The sequence below is a fragment of the Spinacia oleracea genome, chromosome 3 (assembly GCF_020520425.1).
Source record: "Spinacia oleracea cultivar Varoflay chromosome 3, BTI_SOV_V1, whole genome shotgun sequence".
NCBI lineage: Eukaryota > Viridiplantae > Streptophyta > Magnoliopsida > Caryophyllales > Amaranthaceae > Spinacia > Spinacia oleracea.
In genome coordinates, this window is record NC_079489.1 from 12,246,511 (window position 1) to 12,257,442 (window position 10,932).

At 43.9% G+C, this 10,932-nt stretch overlaps 1 protein-coding gene across 1 annotated transcript; it reads right to left on the reverse strand.

The window, feature by feature from the left end:
- Positions 1–6,718: 6,718 nt before the first annotated feature.
- On the reverse strand, positions 6,719–8,548 carry LOC130469472 (uncharacterized). The gene is made up of 2 exons (XM_056838810.1): positions 7,796–8,548; positions 6,719–7,663 (listed from the first exon to the last, which is right to left on the reverse strand). The coding sequence occupies exons 1-2, from the start codon at positions 8,546–8,548 to the stop codon at positions 6,719–6,721; spliced, it is 1,698 nt and encodes a 565-aa protein (XP_056694788.1).
- Positions 8,549–10,932: the final 2,384 nt, after the last annotated feature.

The window sequence follows — 10,932 nt, forward strand, 5'->3', positions numbered from 1 at the left end:
ACTTCTGCTGTAGAAATGTGCATCAACGGAATGGACTGGGATCTTCTTTATATCTTACAGGGTATAAGGCCGAGATCATTTCAAGAGCTGGCAACGAGGGCTCATGATATGGAGATCTCCCTGAAAAACAAGAAAAAGGGGACTTCTTCGGAAGCAAAGAAAGAGAAGAAGGAATACACTAAGGTTGAGAAACCTTTCAAGAGTCTGACTAAGGAGACCATGTCAGTAACTACTAGTTCAGCGCCTATCAAGATTTCAGGAAAGGCAAAGGAGGAATACAAAGCCTCATCTTCCAGATTTGTCAAGAGTGACAAGCCTACCTTGAAAGAGTTGCAGGCTAAGAAGTACCCCTTCCCAGACTCCGACTTGCCTGGCATGTTGGATGACTTGCTTAAAAATAAAGTCATAGAACTTCCCGAGTCCAAGCGACCTGAACAAATGGGAAGAACTTCCGATCCTAAATACTGCCCATATCATAGGCTGGTGAGTCATCCTATCGAAAAATGCATAACTCTTAAGGAGAAGATTATGCAACTTGCTAAAGATGGGAAGATTGTACTTGATCTTGATGAGGCGGTTACAACTAATCACGCTTCAGTAGTTTGTGAATCACTTCTGCAGGCTCAAACCCTACAATTTGGAAGTTTAGAGCCAGTAATTGTCTACGTGATCAGACCAGCAGTTCAACATGATGATGTGTTGCCAGTTGAACACGAGGAGGATGACGGAGGGTGGACGGTCGTCACAAGGAAAAGGCCGAGAAAACAAGTACACAGGCCACAACCGCAACCCCCTCGTCACAAGAAGAAACCACAAAAGAAAAAGAGCGACAAGCGCTCGAAAGAAAAAAAGAAGTTTAGGGGTGCTAACAAACAGACTGTGCTCCCTATCGATATGCTTGAACAGGAGCCTTTGGATCCTGTAACTTTGGAAGAATTTTTTCCAGAAGATTACTTTACTGCAGTGACTGTCAATACAGTCTCATTCATTGAGGGTGAGGAGGAACTAGTCGGTGAAGAAGCGACGTCCATAAAATTGACCTCACCACATTCTGAACCAGTGGTAGATTCAAAAGTTGCCGCTATCTTAGAAGCGTTGCCATCACGTATGGGCTGGAAGCAAATTTTCCATTTGCCTAAGGAAATGTGTCAACAGGTGGCCCTTGCCCTCCAACACCCGGAATTATATGTTGACAAGGTAAAGGATGCTGGGGATCCTGCGGAAAATTCGGCCAAATGTTTGTCCTGTAATACAGCTTTAGCCTTTACAGATGATGATTTGCTCATGGGGTCAAAGCCCCACAATCGACCTTTGTTTGTGTCTGGCTATATTCGTGAACAAAAAGTTGGTCGTATCTTGGTCGACGGTGGATCCGCTGTCAACATCATGCCAAAATCCACAATGATTGATTTAGGGATAAAAACAAATGAATTGTCAACCAGTCGGATCGTCATTCAAGGATTTAACCTTGACAGCCAGAGGGCAATAGGCATAATACGCCTCGAACTCACCATGGGGGAGTTGACATCATCTACCCTTTTCCACGTGATTGACACAAAAACGTCTTACAAGATGTTACTTGGACGCCCTTGGCTTCATGAAAATGGTGTCGTCGCTTCGACCCTCCACCAATGTCTCAAATACTATCGTGGAGGTGAAAAGAAAATCAATGGGGATGTCAAACCTTTCGCCAAGGCCGATTCCTACTTCGCTGACGCAAAATTTTTTGAAGATGAAGGGGCGTCAAGTGAGATACTGCCATCTCAAATCCTCTCTACAGGCAAGAAGGATGATAAGAAGAAAGTTGATTCATCCTTAATCCCTAAGGAGCCGCCGATTCAGAGGAAAGAAATTCAGAAGGAAAAGGTGACTAAAGAGGTTGTCACTCAACCCACCCAAAAGGCAAAAGCGTCGTCGACCGCCCCTATCCTGCGGTACATCCCAAAGTCGCAACGCAAAGAAGGAGAATCACCATTTGAGGAATGCCAGAACTCTAAAATTGAGGGAAAGGTGGAGAAGAAAGTTGATGAAGTCGCTCTCCAAGACTTGAAGAGTAAAACAATCTTTCCCCTGGCCAAGGGTAAAAAGAATCGAATCATCAAGTCGCCTACAGTTGAAGAACCTTCAGGAGTCAAGGAGCTAAACAAAGAAAAGTTTGACCCGAATGCATATAAGCTCCTGGCGAAGTCGGGATATGATTTTGAAAACCCAACACCTATGGGTAAAGTCATTGATGCTAAACCTCATGGTCTCAATGACACACAAAAGAAACTTCTGGAGTACGGTGACGGGTTTCAAGAATCCAAGACGGGGGTAGGATTTAAACACCCTACACCAGTCAAAATCTCGATATGGCGAAAAGTGAATACCTCATCTTCACATTATATAACTGCAGAAGAGGTTGAAGAAAGTAAAGTTGAAAGTGATGGTCGGCCAGAAAAGACTTCTGTTTTTGATCGACTGTGTCCACCTGCAACTAAGAACCAGGCATCTGTGTTTGACAGGCTTGGTGAACATGATAGTATGAGGAAGATATCATCAAGTCCTCAGACAAAGAGGAAAGGATCCATCTTTAGTCGTGTCGGCGTGTCATCCATGCCTGACGACCAACCAAGACGTTCGGCACTTAGTCGCATCAGGAAGAGAAATGATGATGCAAGAAAAAATGACGACGCAAAGGAAAGTGATGACGCAAGAAGTGTGGTTCCCTCCCGCATGAAACGTACTCAAGACATAGACATCACCGAACAACAACCTCTTAAAGCAAGGGTTCGTACTGTGGTGTTTACCAATCAGGAGAAGTCATCTGATAATTTTGCGGAGGACGACCGAGAGTTTGTTTCCTCTAATCATGTGACAGCGCAAGAAGTCTCAAATTCTGATGAAGAAATAGAGACCGAGGTGGCTCCCAAAATACTTGAAGATGGGGGGCAGACGACTGTGGACGAACTAAAAGAGTTAAACCTTGGAACTCTTGAAGAACCACGTCCTGTGTATGTTAGCTCTCTTCTCACTCAAGAGGAAGAACATGAGTATGCTGAATTACTCTCAGAGTTTAAAGACGTCTTTGCTTGGAGCTATAAAGAAATGCCTGGTCTCGACCCGAGAATTGCTGTCCATCGCTTGGCGATAAAAAAGGGTGTTAGTCCAAAGAAACAATCTCAAAGACGTTTTAGACCGGAGTTGATCCCTGAAATTGAATCCGAGGTAAACAAACTTATTGGTGCAGACTTTATTCGTGAAGTCAAATACCCCACATGGATAGCAAATGTAGTCCCCGTGAGAAAGAAAAATGGACAATTACGGGTTTGTGTGGACTTTCGTGACTTGAACGAAGCATGCCCGAAAGACGATTTCCCGCTACCAGTCACGGAAATAATGATAGATGCTACGACTGGTCATGAAGCATTGTCTTTCATGGACTGTACAGCCGGATACAATCAAATCCGCATGGCTCCCGAAGATCAAGAAGCGACAGCGTTCCGCACACCGAAAGGGATATTTTGCTATAAAGTCATGCCCTTTGGATTGAAGAACGCAGGAGCCACGTATCAACGTGCGATGCAGAAAATTTTTGAAGACATGATGCACAAGATAGTGGAATGCTACGTTGATGACTTAGTAGTCAAGTCCAAAAAGAGGGAGAGTCATTTATCTGATCTCCGCAAAGTCTTTGAAAGATTACGAAAATGTCAACTAAAAATGAATCCCCTTAAATGCGCATTCGGTGTCACATCTGGAAAATTTCTAGGTTTCATTGTCAGGCATAGGGGTATCGAAATTGATCAGACAAAGATTAAGGCAATCCAAGAGATGCCCGAACCTCGAAACCTTAAAGAACTTCGTGGTCTTCAGGGGCGTTTGGCATACATTCGAAGGTTCATCTCCAACCTTGCTGGGAGATGTCACCCATTCAACCATCTCATGAAAAAGGATACTTCGTTTGACTGGGATGACTCGTGTCGAAAGGCATTCGAAAGCATAAAAAAGTATTTGTCTTCTCCACCAGTGTTGGGGGCACCAGTCAAAGGAAAACCTCTTATCCTTTACATTGCTGCACAAGAGCGGTCGTTGGGGGCAATGTGCGCTCAAGAAATAGAGGATCGCAAAGAGACGGCTCTTTACTACCTGAGTTGGACTTTGGTGGGTGCTGAATTGAACTACTCACCCATTGAAAAAATTTGTCTTGCTTTGGTTTTTGCCATCCAAAAGTTAAAGCATTACATGCAGGCTCATACAGTCCATGTCATCTCAAAAGCTGACCCAATCAAGTATATCCTTTCAAGACCAGTTCTCTCAGGACGACTTGCTAAATGGGTTGTACTCATAAAACAATATGACATTGTGTACGTGCCGCAAAAATCGGTCAAAGGTCAAGCAATAGCAGATTTCTTTGCAGATCATCCAGTGCCACCTGAATGGGAGCTTTCTGTTGATTTGCCTGGGGAGGATGTGTTCTATATTGACGTACTCCCACCTTGGGAAATGTATTTTGACGGGGCTGCTCGTCAAGATGGCGCTGGAGCTGGGGTTGTCTTTTTGTCTCCAGAAAAGCATGTTCTGACTTACTCGTTTGTGTTAACTCAGTTATGCTCAAATAATATGGCCGAATACCAAGCCCTCATTCTAGGCCTCCAAATGGCTGTGGGACTAGGATTAAAGGACTTGGATATTTACGGAGACTCACAGCTAGTGATTAGCCAACTCTTAGGAGAATATGAAGTCAAGAAAGAGGATTTAATTCCTCATCACAGACATGCAACAAAATTGCTTGAGAAGCTTGACACTGTTAAGTTAAATCATGTCCCAAGGAGTGCCAACAAAATGGCTGACGCACTTGCAGGGCTTGCAGCCACTTTGGCACTGGGGGCAGAAGAAACCATGTCAGTACCGGTTTGTAACCGTTGGGTCGTTGCGTCAGACATAGACGAAATTGAAGATGAGGAATATGAGGAAGTCGACATGATCACTGTTCATCAAATTGACCAAGAAGATTGGCGTCAACCAATTGTTGACTATCTAAGTCATCAAAAATTGCCTAGTGACCCAAGGCATAGAATGGAGATTCGTCGTCGAGCCCCTCAATTTATACTTTTTAATGGAACTTTGTTTCGACGATCTTTCAACCACTCATGGTCGAGATGCATCGGAGACGAGGAAACAATGAAAGCCATGGAAGAGGCTCACGCTGGAATTTGTGGTGCACATCAATCAGGTCCTAAATTGTATGATTGCCTTAAAACAATGGGCTATTATTGGCCAACAATGGTGCAAGATAGCATGGACTACGCGAAGAAATGTGAAGCTTGTCAGTTTCATGCTAATTTCATCCACCAGCCTCCAGAACCATTGCACCCTACGGTCTCATCTTGGCCTTTTGAAGCATGGGGACTTGACGTGGTTGGTCCAATTACACCAAAGTCGTCTGCGGGTCAAGCATATATCTTAGCAGCAACTGATTATTTCTCTAAGTGGGCGGAGGCCATTCCTCTTCGCGAGGTCAAGAAAGAAAATGTCGTCGACTTCATTCGTACCCACATCATTTACAGGTACGGTATACCTCGACGGATCATCACTGACAATGGGAAGCCATTCTTCAACACATTGATGACAAGTCTTTGTGAGAAGTTTAAATTCACGCAGCATAAATCGTCCATGTACAACGCTCCTGCAAATGGCCTAGCGGAAGCCTTCAATAAAACACTTTGTAAATTGTTGAGCAAAGTTGTTTCAAAATCAAAACGCGACTGGCATGAAAGGATAGGGGAAGCTCTTTGGGCTTACAGGACGTCATACAAAACAGCAACACAATCAACCCCATACGCTTTGGTGTATGGTGTCGAATCTATTTTGCCTTTGGAACTTCAAATTCCATCATTGCGAGTAGCTATTCAAGAAGGGTTGACTAAGGATGATAATGACAAACTTCGTCTAGCAGAGTTAGAGGCACTTGACGAGAAAAGACTGCAGGCACAACAGAAATCGGAATGCTATCAGGCTCGTCTGTCACGCGCATTCAACAAGAAAGTTCGACCTCGCTCTTTTCAAGTGGGGGACATAGTTCTAGCAGTGAGACGACCTATCATTACTTCACGTAATACTGGAAGTAAATTCACTTCAAAATGGGATGGTCCATATGTTGTGCAAGAGGTATACACTAATGGGGCTTACAAAATCGTTGACGCAGAAGGACTACGCGTGGGGCCTATCAACGGCAAGTTTCTAAAGCGGTACTACTCATGAAAAGTGGAATCTTTGTAAACTCCTAAGTAAGAGGATAAACTGCTCGCCCAAAAGAAACAAAAAAAAAAAAGAAAAAAAAAAGAGAGGGGTGTTGAACTACGTTGGCTTGATCTTGTAAAGTAAATCATCAATTATTTTGCAAGTACGTAGGCAGCTTGAGTAACAAAAAAAACTATTCAAGTGCAGCCACACCAAAAAAAAAATCACAAACATTACTACACTCCTGGCCCGCAAGAGTCTAAACTGTGAACGGCAAAATAATTATTCATTACTACACTCCTGGCCCGCAAGAGTCTAAACTGTGAACGGCAAAATAATTATTCATTACTACACTCCTGGCCCGCAAGAGTCTAAAACTGTGAACGGCAAAATAATAAACAAAATATGTTCATGTGATAAGTATGAGTAATGACAAGTATTTAGACAATACATCAGACAAAAAAGAAAGGAAAGAAAATAAAAAAAAGATACGCCTTCACTCCATCCACTCATAGGGCTTAATCATGGATTGAAGCTCTTGTAGGTGCGTCTTCTGTTCTTCGAGTTGAGAGATCTCTTCAGCACTCACAAAAGGCGTTGATTCCAATTCGTCAAGACTTTGCTTCGCAACCTTTACTTGATCCTCAAGAGATGCCAAAGATGTACCACTAGTCGCCAAGTCACCTACCAAGTAACTCTTGATCTCACGAGCTTCCTTCAATTCAACTTCAAGACTGTTTATCTTCTTCGTGATCGCGACATCCTGTTCCTCCAGCTGTTTCTGCCTTTCCCGTGCCTCGGCAAAGTCAGACTCGACTTGTCTAATCACCTCAGCTTGGGCGTGTATCTCACGCTCCACCTGGTCAGATCTCTGTCGCTTCGCTGCAGCCTCTTCCAACGCAAGATAAGACTTGACAGACCAAACATAGGAGTCTACCTTGCGTTTCAACAAACTTGGATCACCTCTAAGTTGTTGGATTCCCTTATACACCATGGAAGCTTCTTCATATCTTTGGGTAACCTCGAGAAAGGGTGTGCTCTGCAATAGGCGTAAATATTCTGCACCTATCAGTTTTACTGCATTATTGAAGATAGTAGAAGAATTTGGACCCGGACGAAAAGAACTAACAGACATGGCATGGGTATGAACAGTCTTCGATACATGATTAGAGACATTCACGGGAGAAGGTCGAACGCCCAAAGCCTTAGAAGCAACTTCAAGAGAGTTAGGGCCGTCGACTGATTGTTGACTTTTGGGGGAAGATGATAAGTTGACATTCGAATTCATCTGCGCCGAGCCTAGGGGAGCCAAGTCCTTTATGACAGTCAACCCTTTCCCTTTTCCAGGAGTTGATCTAGGGAGAAACGGGTCGTCACCCTGTGCAAACAGATAGTCAGTCGCAGTATTCCCTATATCAACTTCCAAGTCGAGATCACCGTCCTGCAAGTTAAAAATAAATAAATTGAGGGACGATTATTTTGTTTGGTTGATAGGGTGTTACTTTCTTTACAAGATATGCTAGACAGAGATGTTAAGGAAAAATCTGACAGTAAGTAAATAAGAAGTACTCACTATTTCAAGGTTGGATGGTACAACGGATGATTCGGGAACGTCCAAGAAAAACCTATCAGCGCCCAAGTCGTCGACGTCCATACTTAAGTCATCAGAGTTTTGTCTTACCCTTCGTCTGTGTTTGAAGTCGACATCAGACTCGGCATCGCTAGCAGTCTTATCATTGTTGTCAAGTCCAATCAACGGGCGTTGAGCACTGTCTATTCTGGAAGAACGTCGTTTACGACTGTCGTCAGTCCCCTCCGGATGCATGACATCACTTCTTTGACGAAGTACCCCTTTCTCGTTACCTTGACATTGTTTAGGCTTGGACGTGTCAGACACTGCACCCGAACAAAGAACATCAACACCTTTTCTCAAATCGCCTATACTTATTGTAGGCCACACCTTTTTGAACTCAGGTGTCACCAATTCCTTCCAATTGAGAGACTGACTTGGGGTGAATACTCGAGATCGACTGTCTTTGAAGAGTATGATTGACCAATACCTCAATGCCTCATAGTAAGTTACACTTCGCTCGTCCACACCACGACGAAGTACACCTGTGATCTCTTGACAAAAACCGAATTGTCTACCAAATCGATGAGGGGAATATGGTTCAACATAAAAATGACCATCATGAGATTCACGGCGCAAAACAAGATAACTTGAGCGAAGAGCCATCATGTAACTAAACTTCACTTTATCTAAGTTACCATCGTCAAACAAACGCTCATTCCTATTTTTGTTCAACATCATGCAACCCACATTCATTTTCGCCCCACCATGTATAAGAGTGCGTGCATCACCGTCATTGAAATATTTTGACCCCTGCGCAAAACAAGAAAATTTGTGTAAACAAATTTTGGCACGCTCGGTGGGACCTTCTCTGCCTCTCATCTCTGTTTCCATGGATCCAAAGAAAATTGGCTCTCAACCCGCTGGCGCGACATCTGTCACAGTTCAGGAGCGAGCTGCAGCATTGGCTGCAATGTTCCAGAACACTGGTATCATTACGAGAGGAATGCGGAAGAAGAATACTGCCTCTGCTGTAGCAGATCTGCAAACTGCATGCGTTCCTACCAAGGCGCGCAAACACCATGCTTTTCCCTCAGTTCCTAAGGTGTTTGTCACACCTTCCTCTCAAAGTTCACATGAAGTCCGTGTATTCGGTTCATTTCCAGCTGAACTGGAACAACATCCTGTTGCTTCTCTTAAACCGAAGCAAAACTTTCTTGGAGCTTATGACAAGATGGTCATCCACAATAGCCCACTCTTCGAATTTTATGACGGAGAGAACAACTCTGAAACTGGTAGTGTTTCTCCAACTGCGACATTCGAAGAGGTACCTGGTTCCGAAGACCCCTTTGAGTTCTCACATGCGGATACTGCGTCTGTAATGGTGATTAATGCGAAAACTGTGGAGGAGCAACTTGCTGAAATGAGGGTTCTTCTCGAACGGCTAAAGGCAGATGGAGAAGAAAAAGATGCTAAAATCAAGCATCTAACTAAGAAGCTTAACAAACGTCCTACAAACACCCCTTCAAGTCACGGGAGTTCTGAGAGTGATGGTGATAGCTCTGACTCTAGTAGTCATTCAGGTGGCTCTGTCAAAGTCAATGCCAAAAAAATACAAGACATGGTAGCCAAAGCTATCAAAAGTGAACTGGGAGGAGGCTCTCACGGCAATCAGCGTTACGTCAAACCTTATACGAAGAGAATTGACAAGCTGCGGATGCCAACAGGTTACCATCCACCAAAATTCAACCAATTTGATGGGAAGGGTAATCCCAAGCAGCATGTCGCACACTTCATAGAGACATGTAACAATGGCGGTACAACAGACGATTTGCTCATTAAGCAATTTGTCCGTTCTCTCAAAGGGACTGCCTTTGATTGGTACACTGGTCTGCCCGCGCAATCCATTGATAGTTGGGATCAAATGGAGACGGAGTTTTACAAAAGGTTCTTTAGCACTCAACGCGTAGTTAGCATGACAGAGCTAACGCAAACTGAACAATGAAAGGATGAGCCGGTCCTTGAGTACATCAACCATTGGCGCGCGTTGAGTTTGGAATGCAAAGATCGTCTGACTGAAACTTCTGCTGTAGAAATGTGCATCAATGGAATGGACTGGGATCTTCTTTATATCTTACAGGGTATAAGGCCGAGATTATTTCAAGAGCTGGCAACGAGGGCTCATGATATGGAGATCTCCCTGAAAAACAAGAAAAAGGGGACTTCTTCGGAAGCAAAGAAAGAGAAGAAGGAATACACTAAGGTTGAGAAACCTTTCAAGAGTCTGACTAAGGAGACCATGTCAGTAACTACTAGTTCAGCGCCTATCAAGATTTCAGGAAAGGCAAAGGAGGAATACAAAGCCTCATCTTCCAGATTTGTCAAGAGTGACAAGCCTACCTTGAAAGAGTTGCAGGCTAAGAAGTACCCCTTCCCAGACTCCGACTTGCCTGGCATGTTGGATGACTTGCTTAAAAATAAAGTCATAGAACTTCCCGAGTCCAAGCGACCTGAACAAATGGGAAGAACTTCCGATCCTAAATACTGCCCATATCATAGGCTGGTGAGTCATCCTATCGAAAAATGCATAACTCTTAAGGAGAAGATTATGCAACTTGCTAAAGATGGGAAGATTGTACTTGATCTTGATGAGGCGGTTACAACTAATCACGCTTCAGTAGTTTGTGAATCACTTCTGCAGGCTCAAACCCTACAATTTGGAAGTTTAGAGCCAGTAATTGTCTACGTGATCAGACCAGCAGTTCAACATGATGATGTGTTGCCAGTTGAACACGAGGAGGATGACGGAGGGTGGACGGTCGTCACAAGGAAAAGGCCGAGAAAACAAGTACACAGGCCACAACCGCAACCCCCTCGTCACAAGAAGAAACCACAAAAGAAAAAGAGCGACAAGCGCTCGAAAGAAAAAAAGAAGTTTAGGGGTGCTAACAAACAGACTGTGCTCCCTATCGATATGCTTGAACAGGAGCCTTTGGATCCTGTAACTTTGGAAGAATTTTTTCCAGAAGATTACTTTACTGCAGTGACTGTCAATACAGTCTCATTCATTGAGGGTGAGGAGGAACTAGTCGGTGAAGAAGCGACGTCCATAAAATTGACCTCACCACATTCTGAACCAG

Bases quoted from the DNA above. Each gene is read 5' to 3' on its own strand.
- LOC130469472 (XM_056838810.1), bottom strand. From the start codon at position 8,548: ATGAATGTGGGTTGCATGATGTTGAACAAAAATAGGAATGAGCGTTTG. The intron at 7,664-7,795 runs GTGAGTACTTCT...TTTAACTTGCAG, and splicing joins TACCATCCAACCTTGAAATA to GACGGTGATCTCGACTTGGA.